We start from the raw sequence: 27516 nt of genomic DNA on the forward strand, positions 1-27516 counted from the left end.
ATTACACTCCAGCTAAGGAAGATGCTAAATCAAGGCTGCAAGGAATTCTCTAGGCTGTCTTGGCAACTTCCTATAAATCTGCATTTATTGCAAAATGCAGTTAACTAAAAGTGACAGGTGAGCAAAAAATAAGTTTTAAAAACTTGTTTCAGGGTGGGGGTGGGAGGGATATAGTAAAATGGTTATACAAAAGAATTCCATTCCTGTGGCTTTGAACCACCACAAGCCACAGCTGAGTGTTAAAAAAAAAAAAAAATTGCTGGGTTAAGCGCAGGTGGCACAAAGCGCAAGGACCGGTATAAGGATCCTGGTTCAAGTCCCTGGCTTCCCACCTGCAGGGGAGTCATTTCACAAGTGGTGAAGCAAGTCTGCCGGTGTCTATCTTTTTCTCTCCCTCTCTGTCTTCCCATCCTCTCTCCATTTCTCTCTGTCCTATCCAACAACGATGGCATCAATAAAAGCAATATTAATAACTTCAACAATAAAAAACAAGAGCAACAAAAAGAGAATAAATAAATAAATATTAAAAAAAAATTTTTTTAATTGTTTCAGTGTGGTCCAGGAGATGGCGTAGTGGATAAAGCATTGGACTCTCAAGCATGAGGTCCTGAGTTCAATCCCCCGCAGCACATGTACCAGAGTAATGTCTGGTTCTTTCTCTCTCCTCCTATCTTTCTCATTAATAAGTAAATAAAATCTTTAAACAAACAAAAAAAATGTTTCAGTATGGCGATGGGCCTCTCTCTGGCCCTTCTCACCTTTCATTTTCCAGCCTCTCAAAGAGCTTAAGGCTTCCCCTTCCCAAGGATTTTTGTGTTTGAAATAGGAGCTTGTTGGCCCAGAGATGCAGCTCTGTGGTAACATGGTTCTCGCATATTCCACCCAATACCAAAAATAATGAACAAATAAAACTAAGTAGAGCTTGTGAAAAGTGATGCATAACCAATGAAAGCATGGATTTTGTCACTGAGGATCTTGACGCCTGGATAGTTCTTTTTTTCTTTCTTTCTCTTTCTATTATTATTATATCAACTGTCACCAGGGCTCTCACTGGGACTCAGTGGCTGAATTACAAATCCACTGCTCCTGGTGGCCATTTTTTTTCTCTTTTCTTTTGCCCCCTTCTCTTTCATTTGTATTTTATAGGACAGAGAAATGTGTGTGTGTGTGAGAGAGAGAGAGAGAGAGAGAGAGAATAGAGAGGGAGACAGAGAGAGCTGCAGCACTATTTCATAGCTAGTGAAGCTTCCCCCGGCAGGTGGGGGCTGCATGCTTGAACTTCAGTCCTTGCACATGGCAACATATACTCTCAACCAGGTGCACCATCCATCAGCCTTTGGGTAGGAGGAGTTCTTATAGGAGAGGGAGCTAGGTGGTTTTTGGAGGCTCAGGAATGAAAGTTGTTTGCAGAACCATTATGTTGTATCCCAACCCTTCAGCTAGGTGCTTTTTGACCCACATCTGGGCATCCACTGCTCTCCCCTCACCCATTCCTGTGAACATGGCCCCAGTTTCCACCCTCAACCATTAGAGGTCTGTTCAGTTCATCCTAACCTGTTCCCCTTCCCATCAGGGAGATGCTGTAGGAGGAGTTGGGGGGCGGCGGTGGTGCCCTGTGTGGGGACTCTTGTTTCCCACCTTGTCATTGTTTTCTTTTTATTTCAGTGAGAGGCACACACGCCCACTGCACTCACACACAGTCTGCAGGACCAAGGTCATCTGGTCTCTGAGCTGGGGACCGGGGGCAGGGCTGGAGGTTACCCCCCTCCTCTGGGGGCCTACTCAGGGTGGGAGCGGTGCTGTGCTGGGGACTCGGTGTCACACACGGGTGGAGCTCAAGCGTCAGCTTTCTGGTCGCAGGGGCTGACTTCTCTCCGCTCCAGCCGGCTATAGGGTTCAAAGGCCGAGGAGCCCAGTTCGTAGCCGGCGGGCAGGTCCCGGAGTGGGCCAGTGGAGAGGCAGAGAGCGGGCGGTGGCAGGGGCGGCAGCGGGGGGGACCCGGAGGCGGCGCCTAGCGGGTTGAGGCACGGGGAAGAGGTCCTGGGGTCTCCCAGGGAGGTGGCCCTGTGGGCGGGCAGGCCGGGCGGGCCAGGGATGAGAGCCAGGAGGCTGGGCGCCCGAGGCACCGACAGCAGCCGGCCTTGCTCCAGCAGCCGCAGGATGTTGGACGTGGCGAAGGCCTTGGAGGCAGAGGAGGATTCCCGCTTCTCCAAGTCTCGGCTCTGGTCTTTCTTCTGCTTGGTGCGGCGATTCTGGAACCAGACTTTCACCTTGGGGTGGAGGGCGGGCAGAGTAGACAGGCAAGGGGGTGGGGAGGTGACAGGAGAAAGGAGAGTAGGGCATGAGTGCAAGGGTGGGGTAGGGAGAAGAGCAGTCCTTATTAATGGTTTCTCACAAACAGCCTGCTCTGGAGGCCCTGACAAATGGCCCCCTGCCTCCCAAATCAGGAATCTCCCCCTCCACAGCTAAGCTGGCTTTGGGCAACTGTGGGCCCACACCTTGGCAGTGGGACACTGGAGTTTGAAGGCACACAGACCTCTTGACTCGTGCCTTCCCCTCATGCCTGGTCTTCTGTTTCTGTCTTGGCCCCCACACTGCCTTTGAAACTCACCCAATTTGTCCATCCCCCTGCATTACCCCCCTTCCATTCCTCCCTCCCTTCCTTCCTTCCTTCCTTCCTGAGACAGAAACTTAGAGGGAAGGGAAAATATGGAAGAAGGGAGGGAGATTCACCTGCAGCATTACTCCACCATTCATGAAATGCCCCCCCCACACACACCAGGGCTTGAACCTAGGTCCTTGCCCTTGGTAACATGAGCACTCTACTAGATGTGCCACTCAGGGTCTCTCATTCCCCTGCCATAATCTTTCAGCAGCACCCTTTCACTCTGGCATCCCAGCTGGGCTTCTCAATGGGATGTCAAGGGCAGGAAGAGGTGGCAGGATCCAGAGATGTTCCGTGACTACAGACTCAAAGCTGAGGACAAAGCAGTGCCCATGATTTATTTTATTATTTAAACTACATAAGAGGGGGCAGGGAAATAGCTCACCTGTGCTTTGCCATGTGCAAGGACCTGGTTCTATGCTCTGGACACCACACAGAGGCATCATGGGGGTAGAGGAGAAAGCTTCACAAGTGGTGGAGCAGTGTTGTGGTGTTTCTCCTGTCTCTTTCTCCTTGTTTTCTTTCTGCCTCTCTGTCTCTCATCCTTTTTCTAAAAAGACTTCCTGGTCAAGACAGGTTATTGTTAATGGTTAAGTTTTGGAGGAATCAGAAATTACATGAAGCCTATAGGCAGCCTAAGAGGTGGTGCAGTGGATCAAGTATTGGACCTAAGGACATGAGGCTATGAATTAAGTTCCTGGCATCAAATGTACCAAGAATGATTCATTATCCCTCTCTTTCTCAATCTTTTTTAAAGGTTACTTATGGGCAGAGGGTAGATAGCATAATGGTTATGCAAACAGACTCTCATGCCTGAGACTCCAACATCCAGGTTCAATCCCCTGCACCACCATAAGCCAGAACTAAACAGTTCTGGTAAAAAAAAAAAAAGTTACTTATTTATTTATTTATTATTGGATAGAGACAGAAATTGAGAGGGGAGATAGAGAGAGACAGAGAGACACCTGTAGCCCTGCTTCACCACTAGTGAAGCTTTCCCCCTGCAGGTGGGGACCAGGGGGTTGAACCTGGGTCCTTGCACACTGTAATGTATGCGCTTAACCAGGTTCACCACCATCTGTCCCCTTCTTTCTCAATCTTTTACCAAATAAGAAATTCTAAGCAGAGGGGCAGATGGTGGTGTGTTGGTATGCTTCTAAAAACCCCTTCTGTTTCATTAGTTTAATCCCCCCTGCTTAACACTGCATTCTATTTACATAACCACTACATTCTATTTACATAACCGCTGTTAACAAGCACCACCCTCCCTCCAGGGCATCAGTGGTTCAGCAGTAGAATTCTTGCCTGCTCCGCCCCCTCTCCTTGTCATACCCTGATTTTCACCAGTCACTTTTCTCTCCACCCTCTCTGCATCGCATCCTGTTTCCACCCTACTGGGCTAGTATATTTATAAGGACAAGATTGTTTGTACTTTATTAGTTTAGCTTAGCTTGGTATAGATTGCGCTGCATCCTGCATGAATAAAGAGATACTGCGTACAACTCAGCCATGAGTCCCGGGTCGTCTGTTACCCGCCCGTGAAGCCAGCCCGGCAAAAACAACATATGGCGCCTACAATGTGGGACCGGACCTGCGCAACTCCCAGATAAGTGAAGACTTTGCCTACCTATGCACTATGGTCTTCTCTTCTACTTATGAAGAGGTTTGCCAAAGCCTCTACTGTTTCATCATGAGACATTTACTCTGTCTCTGGAACATTTTGCTCTGGGCCACACTTTGTTTCCCTGACCGGGAACTTTGGTTTCTTGTGACCCTAATCATAGAGCTTGGGAGATGCATGGAGATTTCTCCTTGGACTTTCTGGATTCCCTCTCCCATGTTTCCTGAAGAAAAGGACTACATTTTGCTCTGGGCCACAATTTGGTTCTTTATGACCATGATCATAGACCTTGGGATATGCATGGGGATTTCCCCTGGGACTTTCTGGACTTCTTCTTGCATGTTTCCCATGGAGAAGGACTACTCTAATTTGAGGAGCGTTCTCCAGTACCCTGGCAGTCCCCAAGAATGGAGACACGTGGTTAGTTCTACTCTCCTGATTGGATTCTTCCTTCGATGGGAAAAGTAGATGCCTGAAGCAATCCAGCAGGAACAGTCAGAAGCACCCTAAATGGAATTTTGAAGAGCTTTTTGGATTAGGACGCCCTCTGGGGACTCTTGATGCTACATGGTAAGATCTGTTTCATAAGAGAGTGATTTGAATGACTGAATTTTTGTTTGACATTGACTTAAAAAAAATGCTAGATGCAGCCATGATTTCTAGAGACATCCAGAAATAATCCAAAAAATTGTTTTTTCCTCCTTTGATTCCTTTTTTTACGTCTTGGCATAAATCTGAAACGTTTAATCCTGAAACAGTATGAGTTATGGGTGGGGCAGATAATGCAATGATTATGTTAATTATTCTCATGCCTGAGGCTTCTAACCGTGGTTCTTCTGTTTACCTTTCCACATTTTATTGAGTTCAAACTGTTTAAACAACCTTAAAATCATACTAGAAAGGACTTCCAATTATAATGGAGTTATCAATTATAGTAAACTTTTAATCTGCTACAAGTTTTGTTTGACAAGTAAGTGAATTTCTGCTGTCAAGTCTTCACCTGAAAAAGCATCTACTCAAATGGAATTCCTGGAAATCCATTTGGATCCTGTTCTCTGACATCGCCCACAAGATGGAATGACTACTACACACCCCCAGAAACCAATGATGTGACCTGGCACGACCTGAAGAAACAGATTCACAGACTCCAAAGCTCACTCTCTACAGAAAAGCAAAATTCTGGTGGCCGACATTCTCCATCGAGACAGACGTGCAGCGTTTCATCCCTTGGCATTTTCTTCTGTGGTCAGCTACTTTGGACTGACACCTCCATCGGACTTACTGGTACACGCTGCTGTGTTTCTCAAAGACTAACTTCAGTCAATTGCCTTGAGACTTTATAGACCATGTCTCCTTGCCTGCAGGCTCTGCCCCCAGAGTCAGAAAACTTCCCCTCCTTATTAGGTTATGCCCACAGAGGTAGGAAACACCCTTTGAGGCAAGAGATGCCCCCAGAGGCGTGAAGCACTCCCAGAGGCAAGAAATACCCTTTCACCTGCTAGGCCTTGCCCTTTGAGGCAAGAAACATTCCCCTTGGCATCACACTGGTTATTGCTGCTTGCCTATTTTGTTTTCCATGTCTTATGCCAGTTCTTTTGAAAACGCCTGTACGATATAGGTTTCTGTTCACCCCACAATCCTGATACTATGGCCATTAGTTAAAAAGAAAGGGGGAATTGTTGGTATGCTTCTAAAAACCCCTTCTGTTTCATTAGTTTAATCCCCCCTGCTTAACACTGCATTCTATTTACATAACCACTTCATTCTATTTACATAACCTCTGTTAACAAGCACCACCCTCCCTCCAGGGCATCGGTGGTTCAGTGGTAGAATTCTTGCCTGCTCCGCCCCCTCTCCTTGTCATACCCTGATTTTCACCAGTCACTTTTCTCTCCACCCTCTCTGCATCGCATCCTGTTCCCACCCTACTGGGCTAGTATATTTATAAGGACAAGATTGTTTGTAGTTTATTAGTTTAGCTTAGCTTGGTATAGATTGCGCTGCGTCCTGCATGAATAAAGAGATACTGCCTACAGCTCAACCATGAGTCCCTGGTTGTCTGTTACCCGCCTGTGAAGCCAGCCCGGGGAAAACAACAGGGCAGATGGTGGTGTACCTGGTTGAGCATATACCTTACCATGTACAAGGACTTAAGTTCAAATTCCTACTCCTTACCTGAAGGGAGGAGGAAGCTTCATCAACAGTGAAGCCTTGTTATAGGTATCTCTCTTTCCTTCTTTTCTTTCTTTCTTTCTTTCTTTCTTTCTTTCTTTCCTTCTATCTCCTTTTCCTCTCTCAATTTCTCCATGTCCTGCCATTCAGATAAAATTTTTAAAGTAAAAAAAAAGAAGGTAAAAAAGGGGGGGAAGATAAAATTTAAAAAGTGGTATGAATTAAAAAAGAAGAAGGAGGAGGAGGAGAAGAAGAAGAAGGAGGAGGAGGAGAAGGAGGAGGAGGAGAAGGAGAAGGAAAAGAAGGAGGAGAAGGAGAAGGAAAAGAAGAAGGAGGAGGAGAAGGAGAAGGAGAAGAAGGAGGAGGAGGAAGAGAAGGAGAAGGAGGAGGAGGAAGAGAAGGAGAAGAAGGAGGAGGAGGAGGAGGAGAAGGAGAAGAAGGAGAAGGAGAAGGAGGAGGAGAAGAAGGAGGAGAAGAAGGAGAAGAAGAACTTATAGGCAGAGTTTCAATTGCACAGGGTGCTCATGTCCCTTGTTCCCAGATTGTTCAATGGACAATTGTACTAGAGAAAATGGTACATACATCTTATTTACTTACTCACTTAGTTATTTATATGGAACTGGGGCCTCACACATGTGCAATTTCCCCACTCCCAGGACACTTGTTTATTCATACAAAGAAACACCACAGTAGTGGAACTTCCCCCAGTACCTCTATTTCTACATTTAAGTTGTTGTGGACAGATAACAGTTTGTGAGGGACACTGCTCCAAGGGGCCACAGCTAACTTTTGTATGGAGTGACTAACACAAATTCTTTGAAGAGGTGGGGCTTGAAGGTGACCGATATCAATGAGAGGTGGTCATGAAGGGGACTACAGAGTCTAGCTGAAGGAAGCAATGGGCAAGATGAAAAACCCTTTTATGTTTGTTGCTTCTAGAATCCCAATGTTCCATAAAGAAGTCCCACCTTGCCCATTGCTTGAATGTAAGTTGGTTCAACCCTTGTGGAGATTTCATGGAATGCTAGAAAAAGACCTTCCTATAACCAAAAAATTTCTATCCTGGGGGAAGGAGATAAAAACACTTATGAATGAGAGTCTAGTGCCTTAGCCACTGCGCCACCTCCTGGACTAAGGAACCCAACACATCCATCCAAAAAGATCTGTGTACACATATGTTCTTGGCAGCACAATTTGTAATAGCCAAAACCTGGAAGCAACCCAGGTGTCCAACAACAGATGAGTGGCTGAGCAAGTTGTGGTCTATATACACAATGGAATACTACTCAGCTGTAAAAAATGGTGACTTCACCGTTTTCAGCCGATCTTGGATGGACCTTGAAAAAATCATGTTGAGTGAAATAAGTCAGAAACAGAAGGATGAATACGGGATGATCTCACTCTCAGGCCGAAGTTGAAAAACAAGATTAGAAAAGAAAACACAAGTCGAACCTGAAATGGAATTGGAGTATTACACCAAAGTAAAAGACTCTGGGGTGGGTGGGGAGAATACAGGTCCATGAAAAATGATGAATTAAATAGTGGGGGTTGTATTGTTAAATGGGAATCTGGGGAATGTTATGCATGGAAAAAAAATAAAAAAGAAGTAGAAACGCAAAACAGAAATTGAGTTTGGAGTATGGCACCAAAGTAAGAAAGCAGAAGTACACTAGAGTTTGCAGTGAGTACCTCCCTAATACTTCCTCTCCACTTTTCCAAGCTTTGGGTCCATGATTGCTCAACAATTTGTTTGGCTTTGTATGTTAACTCTCTTTTCAGTCACCAGGTTCCAGGTGTCATCAGGATGCCAGCCAGACTTCCCTGGATTGAAGACCCCGCCAATATGTCCTGGAGCTCAGCTTCCCCAGAGACCCACCCTACTAGGGAAAGAGAGAGGCAGACTGGGAGTATGGACCGACCAGTCAACGCCCATGTTCAGCGGGGAAGCAATTACAGAAGCCAGACCTTCTACCTTCTGCAACCCACAATGACCCTGGGTCCATGCTCCCAGAGGGATAGAGAATGGGAAAGCTATCGGGGGAGGGGGTGGGATATGGAGATTGGGTGGTGGGAATTGTGTGGAGTTGTACCCCTCCTACCCTATGGTTTTGTTAATTAATCCTTTCTTAAATAAAAAAATTAAAAAAAACAATAAAACAACAAGGGCAACAAAAGGGAATGAATAAATAAATATTAAAAATAATTCACAAAAAAAAAAAAAAAAAAAACACTTATGAAGGGAGTTGGGCTGTAGCACAGCGGGTTAAGCGCAGGTGGCGCTAAGCTCAAGGACCGGCGTCAGGATCCCGGTTCGAGCCCCCGGGCAACAAAAGGGAATAAATAAATAAAATAAAATAAAATAAATAAAAAAAAAAACACTTATCAAATGTGGTCCCGGAGGTGGCTCAGTGATAAAGCTTTGGACTTTCAAGCATGAGGTCCTTAGTTCGATCTCTGGCAGCACATGTACCAGAGTGATGTCTGATTCTTTCTCTCTCCTCCTATCTTTCTCATTAATAAATAAATAAAATCTTTAAAAAAAAACACCTATCAAATACACCAGTGTTCATAGTAGAACAATTTGTAATAGCCAAAACTTAGAAACAACCCAGAAAAGTGGCTAAGAAAATTATGGTATATATGCACTCAGCTGTTAAGAATTATGAGAAATCCATCTACTTTGCCGCATGTTGAATGGAACTTGAAGACAACATGTTAAGTGAAATAAGCCAAAAAGAGAAGAACAAATACTGAATGATATCACCTATAGGTGGGACTTAAGAAATAGGGACAGAGGGAGTCAGGCGGTAGTGCAGCGGGTGAAGCGCAGGTGTCGCAAAGCGCAAGGACCTGCATAAGGATCCTGGTTTGAGCCCCCGGCTCCCCACCTGCAGGGGAGACGCTTCACAAGCGGTGAAGCAGGTCTGCAGGTGTCTATCTCTCCCTCTCTCTGTCTTGCCCTTCTCTCTCCATTTCTCTCTGTCCTATCCAACAATGATGACATAAAACAACAACAATATAACTACAACAACAAAGGCAACAAAAGGGAATAAATAAATAAAATAAAATATAAAGAAATAGGGACAGAGAGGGAGACCACAAAGTGAAACTTGCACTGGGCATGGGGTATTGTACCAAAGCAAAAGACTGGGGAAGGAGGGAAGAGGGAGGGGCTGAAAAGAACCTTGGGGTCCTTTTTTTTTTAATATTTTACTTATTTATTAATGAGAAAGACAGGAGGAGGGAAGAGGAAGGGAGGTCGGGAAAGAGAAAAAGAGAGAAAGAAAGAACCAAACATCACTCTGGTACATGTACTGCCGGGGATTGAACTCAGGACCTCATGCTTGAAAGTCCAGTGCTTTATCCACTGTGCCATCCCCTGGACCATAGGTCCTATTGTTCAATGCTGGAAAAGGAGAGCATCATTTGGTCTGGTCCTGCCAAAGCAGTTGCAAGCAGGACTCAACATTCAATAAATCTAGGAGCTTTTTTTTTTTCATAGCAATATTACATGCTAATTTTTAAAAATTTTTAAAAGATTTTATTTAATTTGCAATAATCGTGCCTCAGATAAACCTCATTGGCTACGATACTGCCACTGTGCAAAGCTTGGATTTTATTTATTTATTCATGAGAAAGATAGGAGAGAGAGAAAGAACCAGGTATCATTCTGGTACATGTGCTGCCAGGGATCGAACTCAGGTCCTCATGCTTGAGAGTCTAATACTTTAGTCACTGCGCCACCTCCTGGACCACTACATGCTAGTTTTTAAGTTGATAACTTTGTATGGTCCACAGATGGTGTTGTGAATATCCAAACCTTCCTTGGCAGAAAAACAAAACCAAAAACAAACAAACTCTGTTCTAGAAGAAATCATCTAGCTGAGGCAATGGGTGTGGAGCTCAGGACAGTTGCTGAAACGCTGAGCTGTTTTTATCCAAGCTAAGTCTTCATCCTGTCAGTATGACTGGGGCTTGGTTGATTACTTTCAGCTGGCCCTGGAAAAGCTCCCCAGTTCCATCATGTAAGGAAGTTACAGAGTTGCCTCTCATCTTTCCTCCGCAGCCAGATGGGCATGTACATGTTACATGTACACGCAGGTATATGTACCTCCATCTTTTGTTCTCTCCTGGGAGGTCTGTTCTTGGATTTCTACAAGATGCTGTCACTCCTTTTTAATCCTCTATGAGTTTATCTATTACCTAAGCAGACTTGAATCAGTCTCTTGTTGTTTTCCACAGAAGAGCTTTGGTCAAGGCTTTCAGATAAGTCAGAAAGACCCTACTATTTCATTATTTATTTATTTAATATGAGATCAAGTTTCACAAAAGGAAGGCCAGAGCACCATTCCAGTGCCATCTGGGGAGAGGGTTAAACTAAGAGTCCCAGGCATGTAAGTCCTGTGCTCCACCAGCTGAGCTATTTTCCTGGCCACTAAATTGATTTAAAAAAAAAAAAAAAAGAGGGGCCAGGTGGTGGTACACCCGGTTGAATGCACTCATTATCATGTACAAGGACCTGGGTTCGAGTCTACATTCCCCACCTGTAGGGTGAAAGCTTCACAAGTGGTAAATCTGGTTTGCGGATGTCTATCTTTCTCTCTTCCTCTATGTGTCTCCCTCCCCTCTCAATGTCTCTCTGTCCTGGCAAATAAAACAGAAAAAAAAAAAAAATTAAAAGGCTACCAGCAGTGGATTTGTCGTGGCTGTACCGAGCCCCAGTGATAACCATGGTGGCAATAAACACAAATAAACAAATTTTCTTGAAGGGTCCTGAGAGATAGCTCACCCAGTAGACTGTACACTTTGCCATGCACAAGGACCTGCGTTTGGGCCCCTGGCCACCACTTGAGTATGCAACACAAAGGGGAAGCCTTATGAGCCATGCTGTGGTGACTCTCTTTCTCTCCCTTTCTGTCTCTCTTCCTATATCTGAAAAAAAGAAAAAAGAATTATTTACTGAGAGACAAGGAGTGTGGCAGCCAGAGTATCACTCTGGTATATTTGGTATGAAGAATCAAACTCAGGGGGGCCAGTAGTGCACCAGGTTAAGAACACATAGATAGAAGTGAAAGGACCAGTGCGAGGATCCCGGTTCAAGCCCCCGGCTCCCCACCTGCAGGGGGTTTGCTTCACAAGTGGTGAAGCAGGTCTGCAGGTGTCTATGTTTCTCTCTCCCCTCTGTCTTCCCCTCCTCTCTCAGTTTCTCTCTGTCCTATTCAATAATAACAACGGGGGGAAAGATGGCTGCCAAGAGCAGTGGATTTGTAGCACTGAGCCCCAGTGATAACCCTGGAGGGAAAAAAAAAGGGGTCAGACTCAGGACCTCATGCATTCAAGTCCTGTGCTCTGCCACTGAGCCACCCTCTGGGCCAATACATTTTTTTAAAAATTTATTTCTTTATTGGGGAATTCATGTTTTACATTCAACAGTAAATACAATAGTTTGTCCATGCATAACATTCCCCAGTTTCCTATTTAACAATACAACCCCCACTATGTCATTTATCATCCTTCATGGACCTGTACTCTCCCCACCCACCCACCCCAGAGTCTTCTACTTGGGTGCAATATGCCAATTCCATTTCAGGTTCTACTTGTGTTTTCTTTTCTGATCTTGTTTTTCAACTTTTGCCTGATAGTGAGATCATCCCATATTCAACCTTCTGTTTCTGACTTATTTCACTCAACATTATTTTTTCAAGGTCCATCCAAGATCAGCTGAAAACGGTGAAGTCACCATTTTTTACAGCTGAGTAGTATTCCATTGTGTATATATACCACAACTTGCTCAGCCACTCATCTGTGGTTGGATACCTGGGTTGCTTCCAGGATTTGGCTATTACAAATTGTGCTGCCAAGAACATATGTGTACACAGATCTTTTTGAATGGGTGTGTTGGGTTCCTTAGGATCTATCCCCAGGAGAGGAATTGCAGGGTCATAGGGTAGATCCATTTCTAGCCTTCTGAGAATTCTCCAGACTGTTCTCCACAGAGGCTGAACCAATTGACATTGCCACCAGCAGTGCAGGAGGGTTCCTAGGGCCAATACATTTTTAAGCAAGTTATTTAATTTAATTTAATTTAATTTAATTTAATTTAATAGTGCTTTCCACTTTCATTCTCTTTAAAGCAGAAATAACAGTGGTAGGCAGGGGTGGATAGCATAATGGTTATTCAAGGAGACTCTCATGCCTGAGGTTCCTAAGTCCCAGGTTCAATTCCCTGTACCACCATAGACCAGAGCTGAGCAGTGCTCTGGAAAAAGAAAGAAAGAAAGAGAGAGAGAAAAAAAGAGAAAGAAAGAACAGTGACTAGGGAGACAGTTCCACAGGTAGAGTGAATGCTTTGCAAACTTTAGTCTCCAGGTTTAAGCTTTGTCAACATATATGACTAGACCAAGGCTCTGGTCTCTCTTCTCATTCTCTCTTTAAATAATTAAATCTTGAAAAGATGTGTTTATTTATGAAGGAGGGGAGAGAGAACCAGAATATCATCTCTGACATTTGCAATGCCAGGGATCAAACTTGGGACTTCATGCTTGCAAGTCCACTACTCTGGCCACTGTACAATCTCAAGGGTCACAGATATTATTGGTTATCATTGGTCAGCAGTATGGCTGATCCTTGGACTTGCAACTGACATCTAATGGGGGACTGTCCCATGGAACTGAGCCCTTAAACTGGAAGATAAGGTCTGTGCTAATTTCAGGAGTTGGTGTTAGAACTGAATTGAATGCATTGTTGGACACCGTTGGCTGCTTTTGGTGTTGGAAAAAACCACATATTTGGTGTCAGACGGAAAACCTTAGCCCACAAAGTGTTGGTGAGGATTAAATGAGAAGGAGCACGGAGCAGCGCCCAGTATACAGGATGCTCTCAATACATATTAGGTAGGCCTTACATTATTTGTTATATTGTAAGACTGGGGGAAGGGTGGGGGTGAGGGAGATGTCCCCAGAGAGGGAGGCTGTTGTGGTGCCAGGGGATGCCGCCCACACTCTCTCACCCTCCCCAGGAAGCAAGCATGTTCTCCCAGACTGTGCTTCCTCACATTCTCCCTCCTCTCCTCTGCCCTGTAAAGACTCTACTTGGGCTGTTGCTTGGGTTAACTTACTGATTGTATGAGATTGAACTGCTAGAGCTGTGGCTAACCTCAGCATCGTTTGAGTTATTCTTTGACAAGATACAAGATGGCTGTTCAGCTCTGGAATTTACTAGTTGTCTAACCTTGGACATAACCTTGCCTCATTTGTAAAATGGAATAGACACAGGTATCAACAACATAGGATTGTCTGGAAGAACTATTGAGTTAATAGGGGCCAGGCAGTGGTGAAACCAGTTAAGCATACACTTTACAATGCACAAGGACCCAGGTTTAAGCCACTGGTCCCTACTTGGAGGGGGGAAACTTCACAGGTGATGAAGCAGTGCTGCAGGTGTCTCTCTCACTCACTATCTCCTCCTCCCTTCTCAAGTTCTCTATGTCTGTATCCAATAATAAATAAATAAATAAAAGGTATGTAAGAACTATTGAGTTAGCAGATGCAAAGCACTTAGATCAGTGCCTTGGCTTATATGTGTATCAAATACATATCATCATCATCACCATCTTGAAATACCTCCGTCCACGTGGAGTAGGTGATGAACTGACAGGTGTTTTCCTGCGTTAAAATGCTAAGCCTGGGACTGGATGGTGGCTTACCCTGTAAAGCATACATTGTTACTGTGTGTAAGGAGATGGGTTCAAGTCCTTGGTCTTCACCTGCAGTGGGGGGACGCTCTAGGAGCAGGGCAACAGTGCTGTAGGTCTCTTCGTTTCTTTCTCCCTATTTCTCTATCTCTGTTTCTCACCCTCTGTCAAAGAAATAGCCACCAGGAACAGTGGAGTCATGTAGACATCAAACCCTGGTGGGAACAAAAATGGGGAGGGGGTCAGTGGTGGTGCACATGTTACAATGTGCAAGGACCCATGTTTGAGTCCCTGGTCCCGACTTACAGGGGGAAAGCTTTATAAGTGGTGAAGCAGTACTGCAGATGTCTTTCTCTCTCCCTCGCTGTTTCCCCCTTCCCTTTAAATTTCTCTATCCAATAAACAAAGATACTTTTTTAAAAAGTGTTTTTTAATGCTAAGCCCTATACTCTGGTCTCTCTTCAGATCAAATAAACTTTTCGTCTTTTAAATGTTTTCTTGAGTGAAGAGGGTGTTCAGACCTTTTCTTTCTGACTCTCTGATGCTAGGAAAAGTCTGAGGGTAGTGAAAGGAAAAGGAACAAAGGTCTCAGAGTTAATTAGGGCTGAGGAGACAGCATCGTGGTTATGCAAAAAGACTTTCATGCCTGAGGCACCAGAGGTCTCAGGTTCAATCCCCAGCACCACCATAAGCCAGAGCTCCTCTGGGAGGAAAAAAAAAAAAAGTAAATGAGGGCCCTGAATCTATCAATAATTTACAATGTCTTACCTCTGCCCTGAATCTGTTCTTACCAATCCAACCCCTTGCCATCCCTTCCTGCAGACTCCTCTCCACCAGTATCTTCCTCTCCACTTGCTGCATCTTATGTGGCCCCCTTCTTATTTCTCTGTCTTCTTCCCAACATTCCATGCAATACACCTGATGAGTCCTGAATTCCCACCTCCCCCTCCCATTTTCCTTCTCCCGGTCCTAAGAATCTGCATCTCTCCTGGCACCATACTGATGGCCTCTTGTTTGCCTGCTACTCACCCCAATACATGTCAAAACTCCTTCAAAGCTGAGCCTTGTGCCCCAAGGAGTTCCCAGAGCAAGGTTCCCAGAGCCTCCTGACCTGCTCTCTTACCTGGGTCTCAGAAAGGTTTAGCTGGCGGGCCAGCTCAGTGCGCTCCCGGCCCACCACATACTGGCAGCGCTGGAACTCCATCTCCAGGCGGTACAACTGCTCAGCTGTGAAGGATGTTCGGGTCCTCTTGGGCCGGTCCAGGTCCAGGCCCTTAGGAAGGACAATTTCCCGGATGGTCCCTTTGGCATCTAGGGGAGCCACAAAATAAGGCAGGTTGTTAGCTAACTATCAAGGAGTTAGGCTACCAACAAGCTTTTATTTTTTTAATTAATTAATTTAATTTATTTTACTTTAAAATATTTTTATTTATTTAATCCCTTTTGTTGCCCTTGTTGTTTTATTGTTGTAGTTATTATTATTGCTGTTGTTGTTGATGTCGTCTTTGTTGGGTAGGACGGAGAGAAATGGAGAGAGGAGGGGATGATAAAGAAGGGGAGAGAAAGACAGACACCTGCAGACTTGCTTCACTGCCTGTGAAGCGACTCCTTTGCAGGTGGGGAGCCGGGGGCTCGAACCATGATCCTTACCCGGTCCTTGTACTTTTGTGCCACCTGCACTTAATCTGCTGTGCTACCGTCCGACTCCCAGTTTATTTTACTTGTTGCAGTTCAGAGGGTTTAAAAATATATATATATACTTTAATTTCTTCTTCTCCTTTTTCTCTTTCTTCTCATTCTTTTTCCTTACCAGAGAGCACTGCTCTGGTTTATGGTGGTGCTGGGAATTGAACCTGAGACCTTTGGTGCCTCAGGCATGAAAGTCTATTTGCATTACCACTATGCTATCTTCCCCAGTCCTTCCTTTCTTTTATTTGATATGACAGGGAGAAATTGAGAGGGCAGGGGGAGATAGAGAAAGGAAGAGAAAGAGACATCTGCAGCCCTGCTCTACTGATCATAAAGCTTTCCTTCTGCAGATAGGAACCAGGGCCTTGAGTCTGGGTCCTTATGCATGGCAATGTGTACTTGACTGGGTGCACTACTTCCCACCTCATTTATTTGTTTATTAATGAGAAAGAGAACCAGAGTACCATTCTGACACAAGGTGATGCCAGGGATTGAACTCAGCACCTCATACTTGAGAGTCCAATACTTTATTCACTGAGCCACTTCCTAGGTCACCCCAACATGCATTTTAATAGGAAGCAGTATGATGGAGTGGGGAGATCTCCAGGCCTAGACCCCACTCTGTGACCTCTAACAGGTTGCTCACTCTCTTCTTAACAATCCAATGCAGTGCATTGCATCTAATGGATATATAGAAGTGCAGGGGCCTCAGCACAGATGTCGGTTCTGTCATCTTGGCCTGGACAAAAAGGAGCTCCTCTGACCCAGCTAGAAATCTGTTTCCTCAGGAGAATAAGGACACATAGAAATGATACATGAATTCTCCAAGTGCAGAGGAAAAGGGGCCTGAATGCGGTCAGTCAGGTAGGGCTTAGTAGACTCATGTTCTAAAGGCAGGTCCTAAGTCCTCTTTGTGTGTGTGTGAGGGGCATAGGGGGCACATCATGGGTCAGAAGTCTGTTCACAGACCTTCTTGGGGTTTGTGAAAAGGCTAGATGGTGTGGGGTAGAAGACAATTTGGGGGGTTAGACTGCCTAGGAGGAACCAAGGTCCACTGCCACTATACCAACTTGCTAAGGCCTGCTGTGCACAGTCTCTCTCTCTTTTTTCTTTTTATCCCACTTAGATGTCAAAAAGCTTGAAGCCCACATTCAGCATATATTCCCACTTAAAGACTTGGTGACAGCAACAAAGTGTTCAGCATAAGCATATATGGGGCTGGGGATGGCACACTCAATTCTATAAAGCACAAGAACCTAGATTCAAGTCCCCAGTTCCCTCCTGCAGGAGGAAATCTTCTTAAGTGGTGAGGCAGTGCTACAGGTCTCTCTCTCTCTCTCTTTCTCTCTGTATCTCCATCTTGATTTCATATATTATACATATGGTTTTGGCTGAAAGGCAAAAACCATCCATAGTTGTTCTTATTATTTGTTTTATTAGTGATTTATAAAATTTTCATATAATAGGGGTATCTTTCCATACAATCCACTTCTAGTGGAAACTGTAGTAGTTCTCCAAAGGTCACAGATATAGATTGACTTTATATCTGTCTATATCTATATCTATATATTTTTTTTCAGAGCACTGCTCAGCTCTGGCTTATAGTGGTTTGGGGAATTGAACCTGGGACTTGGAAGCCTCAGGCATGATAGACTGTTTGCATAACCATTATGTTATCTCCCCTGCCATATATATATATATATATATATATATATATATATATATATATATATATATATATTTCCACCTGTGGTCTGGCCTTCACTTCCTTTTTAAGTCATACCTACATCTATTTCTATTTCCAGGTGCCCTTTCTTTTTCCTCTTCTCTTTCAGATAAGTGAAATAGTGCCTGATTTCCTGACTTCCTTTGCTGTTTTCCAGATTTGCTTCCTTTTCATTGATGGTATAAAAACAAAGATTCTGGGAGTCGGGTGGTAGCGCAGTGGGTTAAGCGCACGTGGCGCACAACGCAAGGACCAGAGTAAGGATCCTGGTTCGGTTCGAGCCTCTGGCTCCCCACCTGCAGGGGAGTCGCTTCACAGGCAGTGAAGCAGGCCTGCAGGTGTCTATCTTTCTCTCCCCCTCCTCTCTCCTTTTCTCTCTGTCCTATCCAACAACAACAACATCAACAACAACAACAAAATAACTACAACAACAATAAAAACAACAAGGGCAACAAAAGAGAATAAATAAATATAAAAAAAAATTTTAAAAAACCACAAATATTCCTGGTGACAAACAGAACAATACATATTTAAATCACACACTCTGATACTCAAAATAATCATTATATGATTTGATTTGCAAAATCAGAGCAGGAAAGTATGCAACATTATATTCTGCAGCATTTGCCAGATTGCTCCCAGCATGTGCCATTGATAACAGTGAAGCTAGTTGAACAGTAATTTACCATCACAGAGAGAACAATGTCAATAGGAGATATATTGATTCTGGTACTAGATTCCCAAGTATGAGACCCTGAGGTCAATCCGTGACATCACAAATGTCAGAGCACTGCTCTGGTTCTCCTCCCCCTCTTCCATTAACAAACAAACAAACAAAAAAACAAACTTGGGCATGTGCCCATAGGAAACACCACAACTATCTGAAAAGATCTGTGTTCATAACAGCACAATTTGTTTTTTTTTTTACTTTTTAAAATTTATTTTAAAAAGGAGACATTAACAAAACCATAGTATAAGAAGGGTACAACTCCACACAATTCCTACCACCAGAACTCCTCATCCCATCCCCTCCCCTGATAGCTTTCCTATTCTTTATCCCTCTGGGAGTATGGACCCAAGGTCATTGTGGGATGCAGAAGGTGGAAGGTCTGGCTTCTGTAATTGCTTCCCTGTGGAATATGGGCGTTGACTGGTCAATCCATACTCCCAGTCTGCCTCTCTCTTTCCCTAGTGGGGTGGGGCTCTGGGGAAGCAGAGCTCCAGGATGCATTGGTGGTGTTGTCTGTCCTGGGAAGTCTGGTCGGCATCATGCTGGCATCTGGAACCTGGTGGCTGCAAAGAGAGTTAACATACAAAGCCAAACACAGTGTTGACCAATCATGGACCTAAAGGCTGGAATAGTACAGATGAAGTGTTGGGGGTTCCTCCATTTTGTATATAGCTAGTAGGCAGATTTTAGTTATATTTCAAAGGGCCTGTAGCTATACTGTTTTTTTTTTTTTCTCTGAGCCTGAAATCTGATATGCATGTGGATCCAAGTTACTGTCTGGGGAGGTGATGTCATGGCTGTAAAAAGTACCAGAAAGCTTGATCAGGGAAGAGAGTAGCTCCCTAATATGGAGGAGGGGTATAAATATTGTTGACTGTAAACCCTATCAATTTGATTTGGTCTCTGGCCCATATTTAGCTTAGGAGCCTGTGTGATCTCTGCATCCCTGTAGATCTGAGCTCACATCCTGTGGTCATGAGTAGGACATTCCAAGCTGCCCCAATATCGACCCATCTTCCTCAGGTGTAGCATAGAGTACGTTGTCCATCCTCCCTTCGGAGGATGGAACATTCTCTACCATTGTTGATCCAAGTTGAGGGCAGGGTCCTATGTGGGGCCCAGCAACACAATTTGTAATAGCCTAAACTTGGACACAATCCAGGAGTCCAACAACAGGTGAGTGAGTGGCTAAACAAGTTGTGATAATATATACACACAATGGAATACTACTCATCAGTTAAAAAAAATGAAGTCCTCTTTGCTTCATCTTGGATGGAGCTTAAAGGAATCATGTTAAGTGTAATAAGCCTAAAGGAGAAGGCTGAATATGGATGATCTCACTCATAGGCAAGACTTAAAAAAAAAAAAAAAAGAACCAAAAGGGCCAGGTGGTGGCACATCTGGTTAAACACACACATTACAATGCTCAAGGATTCAAGTTCAAGCCCCTGGTTCCCACCTGTAGGGAGAAAGTTTCATGAGTGGTGAAGAAGGATTGCAAGTATCTCTCTGTCTCTTTCCCTACCTATATCTCCCTCCCCTCAATTTCTCTCTGTCTATGTCTAATAATAAATAAATAAATAAAATAAAAATAAAAACAAGAACAGAAAGGGAAAATACAAAGTGAAACTTGGACTGGGTTTGGTATATTTCACCAAAGCAAAGGAGTCTGGGAAAGGAGGGAAGAGAATGTGCTGTGAGGGCTTTAGAGTCGTGGTGCATGATGGTATAAAATGACCTATGAGAGTGCTTTCTAGATACTTGTGGGAGATGAGGGATGGTATCCATGAGTCAATAACTGTACTGCAAGTCATTAATCTCCTAATAAAATGTAAAAATAAAAAAGATAAATCTTTTGAAAAATATTTTATTTATTAATGAGAAAGATAGGAAAGAGAGAAAGAACCAGACATCACTCTGGTACCTGTGCTTCTAGGGATTGAACTTGGGACTTCATGCTTGAAATTCCAGTACTTTATCTACTGTGCCACCTCCTGGACCACAAAAATAAAATAAATCTTAAAAAAAAAGATTAAAGAAAGAAGGGAGGAAAGAAGGAAGGAAGGAAGAAAAGAAAAGAAAGAAAAGTTTATCAATTCAAGCAGTGCAGATCAAGACACCTTCCCACAGGGACACAGAACTTTTGGTGGTGGGTACAGTGTGGAGTTATATACACTGTAATGTTGTTTTTGCTGGGCTGGCTTCACGGGCGGGTAACAGACGACCCAGGACTCATGGCTGGGTTGCACGCAGTATCTCTTTATTCATGCAGGATGCAGCGAAATCTATACCAAGCTAAGCTAAACTAAACTAACTAACAATGCTGTCTTTATATATACTTGCCAAGTAGGGTGTAAACAGGATGTGATGTAGAGAGGGTGGAGAGAAAAGTGACTGGTGAAAATCAGGGTATGACAAGGAGAGGGGGCGGAGCAGGCAAGAATTCTACCACTGAACCACCAATGCCCTGGAGGGAGGGTGGTGCTTGTTAACAGAGGTTATGTAAATAGAATGCAGTGGTTATGTAAATAGAATAGTGTTAAGCAGGGGGGATTAAACCAAATGAAACAGAAGAGGTTTTTAGAAGTAGAATTAGAAGCATACCAACAATTCCCCCTTTCTTTTTAACTAATGGCCATAGTATCAGGATTGTGGGGTGAACAGAAACCTATATCGTACAGGCGTTTTCAAAAGAACTGGCATAAGACATGGAAAACAAAATAGACGAGCAGCAATAACCAGTGTGATGCCAAGGGGAACGTTTCTTGCCTCAAAGGGCAAGGCCTAACAGGTGAAAGGGTATTTCTTGCCTCTGGGAGCGCTTCATGCCTCTGGGGGCATCTCTTGCCTCAAAAGGCGTTTCCTACCTCTGTGGGCATAACCTAATAAAGAGGGGAAGTTTTCTGACTCTGGGGGCAGAGCCTGCAGGCAAGGGAACATGGCCTATAAAGTCTCAAGGCAACTGGCTGAAGTTAGTCTTTGAGAAACACAGCAGAGTGTACCAGAAGGTCCGATGGAGGTGTCAGTCCAAAGTAGCTGACCACAGAAGAAAATGCCAAGAGATGAAACGCTGCATGTTTGTCTCAATGGGAAATGTCGGCCACCAGAATTCTGCTTTTCTGTAGAGAGTGAGCTTTGGAGTCTGTGAATCTGTTTCTTCAGGTCGTGCCAGGTCACATCATTGGTTTCCGGGGGTGTGTTGTAGTCATTCCATCTTGTGGGCAATGTCAGAGAACAGGGGTCCAAATGGATTTCTGGGAATTCCATTTGAGTAGATGCTTTTTCATGTGAAGACTTGACAGCAGAAATTCACTTACTTGTCAAACAAAACTTGTAACAGATTAAAAGTTTACTATAATTGATAACTCCATTATAATTGGAAGTCCTTTCTAGTATGATTTTAAGGATTGTTTAAACAGTTTAAACTCAATAAAATGTGGAAAGGTAAACAGAAGAACCACGGTAGAAGCCTCAGGCATGAGAATAATTAACATAATCATTGCACTATCTGCCCCACCCATAACTCATACCGTTTCAGGATTAAACATTTCAGATTTATGCCAAGACATAAAAAAAGAAATCAAAGGAGGGAAAAAACAATTTTTTGTATTGTTTTTGGATGTCTCTAGAAATCATGGCTGTGTCTAGCTTTTTTTTTTTTTAAGTCAATGTCAAGCAAAAATTCAGTCATTCAAATCACTCTCTTACTAAACGCAACTTGAACCAGATTATGCAGATCTCACCATGTAGTATCATGAGTCCCCGGAGGGCATCCTAGTCCAAAAAGCTCTTCAAAATTCCATTTAGGGTGCTTCTGACTGTTCCTGCTGTACTGTTTCAGGCATCTACTTTTAAAAGTGTCTTCCCATCGAAGAAAGAATCCAATCAGGAGAGTAGAACTAACCACGTGTCTCCATTCTTGGGGACTACCAGGGTACTGGAGAACGCTCCTCAAATTAGAGTAGACCTTCTCCATGGGAAACATGCGAGAAGTCCAGAAAGTCCCAGGGGAAATCCCCATGCATATCCCAAGGTCTACGATCACGGTCATAAAGAACCAAATTGTGGCCCAGAGCAAAATGTAGTCCTTTTCTTCAGGAAACATGGGAGAGGGAATCCAGAAAGTCCAAGGAGAAATCTCAGTGCATCTCCCAAGCTCTATGATTAGGGTCACAAGAAACCAAAGTTCCCGGTCAGGGAAACAAAGTGTGGCCCAGAGCAAAATGTTCCAGAGACAGAGTAACTGTCTCATGATGAAACAGTAGGGGCTTTGGCAAACCTCTTCGTATTCAGAAGAGAAGACCATAGTGCATAGGTAGGCAAAGTCTTCACTTATCTGGGAGTTGCGCAGGTCCGGTCCCACGTTGTAGGCGCCATATGTTGTTTTCGCCAGGCTGGCTTCACAGGTGGGTAACAGATGACCCGGGACTCATGGCTGGGTTGTACGCAGTATCTCTTTATTCATGCAGGACGCAGCGAAATCTATACCAAGCTAAGCTAAACTAAAACTACAATCTTGTCCTTATAAATATACTAGCCCAGTAGGGTGGGAACAGGATGCGATGCAGAGAGGGTGGAGAGAAAAGTGACTGGTGAAAATCAGGGTATGACAAGGAGAGGGGGCGGAGCAGGCAAGAATTCTACCACTGAACCACCAATGCCCTGGAGGGAGGGTGGTGCTTGTTAACAGCGGTTATGTAAATAGAATGAAGTGGTTATGTAAATAGAATAGTGTTAAGCAGGGGGGATTAAACCAAATGAAACAGAAGAGGTTTTTAGAAGTAGAATTAGAAGCATACCAACACTGTAATATTAAAATATTATAACCAGGGGCATGGATGGTGGCACACATGTTACAATGCACAAGGACCTAGGTTCAAGCCCCCGGTTCCCACCTGTAGGTGGAAAGCTTTATGTGTGGTAAAACTATGTTTCAGGTGTCTCTCTCTCTGTCTCTATCTCTCTTTATCTCCCCCCTCTCTCAATTTCTGGCTGTCTCTATCCAATAAATAAATAAAAGGTAATAGAAAACTAAAAGAGCAAAAATATTTTTAAAATATTGTAACCAGCTATTAATCACAAATAAAAATAAATTATAAAATCCTCTCAGAAACAACACTCTTGGGAGAGTTTGCAGCATGGTCAGAAGCATTAGTGGCCATGGCTGCTCACATTTATTTGTGATAGCTGGCATTACTGCCAGGCTTGATTTTGGGCCAAAGCATTTGCTGACTCAATCAGCAAACACTCACTGAATACCTGTTGTATGACAGACACAGAGAAGGATTCAAGGGTCTCTGACAGGTGAGATAGCTCACTTGGTAAGGTGCCTGTTTTGCCATGTGCACAACTCAGGTCCGAGTCACTGGTACACACGTGCATGGGAGGAAGCCTCAGTTCATATATATATATTTGTCTTTATTTATTTAAAATTAATTATTTAATAATTAAATTAATTAATTATTTATTAAATAGAGACAGCCAGAAGCTAAGAGGGAAGGGGGAGATAGAGAGAGAGTGAGACAGAGAGACACAGCCCTGCTTCACTACTTGCAAAGCTTTCCCCCCGCAGGGGGCTTAAACCCAGGTCCTTGTGCATCCTCAACATGTGCGCCACCATCTGGTCCCTGGAAGTCTCAGTTCTGCAGTTGTTCCCTCTCTTGAAACAGTTGGCCAGGAGCAGTGAAACCCTGGTGATAAGAAATAAAAAGTACATAAGTAAACTCACATGTATTTATAGTAAGTTGAATTTATGAGGAGAAGCATTCTAATGACTGAAGAAGTGGTTCAGTGGCTACAGTGTAGGACTTACATAGGTAAAGTCCCAGTTCAAGGCACATGCTGGTGTGATGCTCTGTATATATATGGGGTTTAATAGTTTTTTAATCTTTATTTATTTGATAGAGAGTCAGAAATTGAGAGGAAGGGGGACATGGAGAGGGAAAGAGAAAAAGAGACATCTGCAGCCCTGCTTCACCACTTGTGAAGCTTCCCCCTGTTGGTGGGGACCAGGGGCTTGAACCCAGATCCTTGCACACTGTAATGTATGCGCTTAACCAGGTGTGTCACCACCACATGGCCCCCATTAATGGTTTATAGTACAGTTGTTGACATATAGGTACACATTCTCATCTCATCATGATAAGTATCTGCAAAATACTCTCCCCCCAACTTAGGTCCTTTTCCACCATCGTGTACCAGATCTTCAAGTCATCATTTAAAGATATTTCATCCTTTTTTTTTTTTTTAAAAAGATTTTATTTATTCATTCATGAGAAAGATAGGAGAGCGAGAAAGAACTAGATATCATTCTGGTACATATGCTGCTGGGGATTGCACTCAGGCTTGAGAGTCTAACGCTTTATCCACCATGCTGCCTCCTGGACCGTGATATTTCATTATTTTAAAAATATTTTATATATCCCCACGGCAGGAGGAAAGCTTCATAAGTGGTGAAGCAGGGCTGTAGGTGTCTCTCTGTCTCTCCCTCTCTACACTCCCCTTCCTCTCAATTTCTGGCTGTTTCTATCAAATAAATAAATAAATAAATAAGGATTAAAAAATGATAATAAAATATTTCATTTATTTACTGGATAGAGACAGAGAGAAATCAAGAGGGGAAGGGATATTTATTTATTTATTTTGTTTTGGGTTTTTGGTGTTTTAATAAAACATTGGAAGGAATAGTCTCCTAGGAGGGGATGTGACAAGACTCGGAACTCCAAGACCACCTGTCTTCTTGGCAGACTTGCGGGCATTATCCATGGAAATAAACACACTTCACCAGCACAAGACACAAGACCCCCTCTGCTCACTCGCCCGTCCACCTCCCCCCACCACACACCGGACCGCCAGCCCTGTGAGCAGAGCCTCTGCCTTACTCTGGGCTCCCACCAAAAGTAATTTCGTCCCTTTTGCTCGTTTTCCTGACATCCCAGCTTTGTCGGTCCCCTTGTCATAAGATGCAGCACTACACACGCTCTCAACACTATACAGCAGACTCTTACCTTAGTGGCCTGATTGTATGCATGGAGATGGGCGGCAAATCAAGGCTATGCATAAACAGAAAACAAAGCAATATTCGTAAAGCTAGGCAAGCGAGCGTAACATTGGAGAAACATAAGGCTTAAGACTTATTGATTCTTTCAATCGCAACTGTTCGGATTCGTTTTCCTTCTTAAATATCGGTGTACCATTTTGGGTTCAAAACAATCTCTTCCAACAAGGGCAACAAAAGGGAAAAATAAATAAAATAAATATAAAAAAAAAAGTTAAAAAAAAAATCTCTTCTTGGCTTCCGCCCTTCTCTTTTGGGGAGGAGCTACTTAACTCAAGGATGTGATATTAGAGCGGCCTCCAGGGGGCGCCACGATGTGCTTGCTGGCAGAGCGGACTCCCTCTTCCATTGGGTGCCTGACAGGCTAAATCCTGACTGATGGAGGTTCCTCACAGGTGGGTTGGGTCAGGTGGGAGAAACCGGGTGGAGCCTAGTGGGGGGGCGTGGTCAGGTCAAACACCCGCCCATCATAAATGCCCCTCGGACAGCGTGCAGGTAGGCCATCTTCCTCCTGACTTTAATGCGCTTGTAGACAGTCAGAAAGGGGGAGGAGGATCTTTATTTATTAAGAAAGAGAATGAACCAGAGCAGCATTCTGACATATACAATGCTAGGTATCAAACTGAGAGGCTTGTGTTTTCAAGTCCAGAACTCTACCTACTCCAGGTAAAATTTTAAAGGGGAGGGGGGGGATACAAGAACATCACTCTGGTTTTTCTGATGCTGAGGATCAAACTCAGGACCTCATTCATACAAGTCCTGTGCAGGATTACTGAACAACACCCTCTCCCCGCCCCCGGATCACAGAAAATACTTTCCAGAAAGGCAAATAAGGGGCTGAACAGCGAGGCACCTGGTAGAGTGTACACATTGCCATGTGCAAGAACCCAGGTTCAAACCTCTGATTCCCACCTGCAGGAGGAAAGCTTCTTAAGTATTGAAGCGACCTGCAGATTTCTCTTTCTTGCTCCCTCTCTATCTTCCCCTTTCCTCTCAATAAATAAAAAAAAATTAAATAATTTTAAAGTGGCAAATAACATCGAGAACATATAAAATGCAACAATAAATTATTCTTAAATGGAAAGTAGTCTAGTAGTAAAAATGGTGAAGTAATTTAGTTGGGCTATTCACAGAAAAAGATATCCAAATAGTTAATAAACATGAAAAGATGAGCTCAGGCCACAGTAATCAGGATAATGTGAGTTCAAGCAATAATGGATAATCATTTCTCTTCCATAAGATTGGAAAGACATTAGTTGATGGTTAATAAGGCAAGTAGGGGAATCAGTACTCCCACTCACTGACAGTGACCATATATTGTCACAGCAGTTTACGGTTGCGTTTATCAAGATTAAAGATGCATATAATATTTGCCCTAGTAATTTTATTTTAGTAGGTATTGATCTAGAAAAGCACAGGCTTTTGTGCTTCAAAGTAGATGTAGACATTTGCTGCAGCATTGTTCCAAATACTGCAAAACTGAAAGCATCCTCAATGCTCCCCACAAGGGAAGTGGTTGAACACGTTTTAGTGCACTTTCTGCTCTTTTTTCCTAAAATCACATGTAGCAATTGGAAAGAATGAGCAATATCTATGTGGATTTACATCAACTGAAAGAAAATAAATTTTAGAATAATAATAACGATAATGTATAGCACAATGCCATTTATGGAAATAAAAGCACTGTATTTAATCAACCATTCACTATATTTAATAAGCACCTGGTATGTATCAAACACTTCTAGGATCTGTGGATAAAGAAATGAGCAAAATAACATGGTGCGAAGTGCAAAGGACGGGTGTAAGGATCTTGGTCTGAGCCCCCGGCACCCCATCTGCAGGGGAGTCGCTTCACAGGTGGTGAAGCAGGTCTGCAGGTGTCAGATATATCCTTCTCTCCCCCTCTATGTCTTCCCCTCCTCTCTTGATTTCTCTCTGTCCTATCTAACAACGACGACATCAATAACAACAATAATAACTACAACAAGGGCAACAAAAGGGAATAAATAAATAAATAAATAAATATTTAAAAAAAATAATTTGGGGCCAGGTGGTGATGCACCTGGTTAAGAGCACACATTACAGTGCGCAAGGACCCAGGTTTAAGCCCCTGGTCCCCACCTGCAGGAGGAAAGCTTCGTGAGTGGTGAAGCAGGGCTGCAG

General features: G+C 43.7%; 1 protein-coding gene and 1 pseudogene across 1 annotated transcript in view; both read right to left on the bottom strand.

Moving 5' to 3' along the window:
• Window positions 1-1709: 1709 nt before the first annotated feature.
• VAX2 (ventral anterior homeobox 2) overlaps window positions 1710-27516 on the bottom strand; it is a 40003-nt gene continuing 14196 nt past the window's right edge. Inside the window, exons 2-3 of the mRNA XM_007523695.2 lie at window positions 15275-15462; window positions 1710-2270 (exon numbers count right to left, since the gene is read on the bottom strand). Coding sequence (XP_007523757.2) covers window positions 1836-2270; window positions 15275-15462 — 623 coding nt within the window. The 3' untranslated portion in view covers window positions 1710-1835. The remainder of the gene's footprint in view (window positions 2271-15274; window positions 15463-27516) is intronic.
• LOC132537798 (U4 spliceosomal RNA) lies at window positions 9966-10068 on the bottom strand (annotated as a pseudogene).

The sequence above is a fragment of the Erinaceus europaeus genome, chromosome 3 (assembly GCF_950295315.1).
Source record: "Erinaceus europaeus chromosome 3, mEriEur2.1, whole genome shotgun sequence".
NCBI classification, from domain to species: domain Eukaryota; kingdom Metazoa; phylum Chordata; class Mammalia; order Eulipotyphla; family Erinaceidae; genus Erinaceus; species Erinaceus europaeus.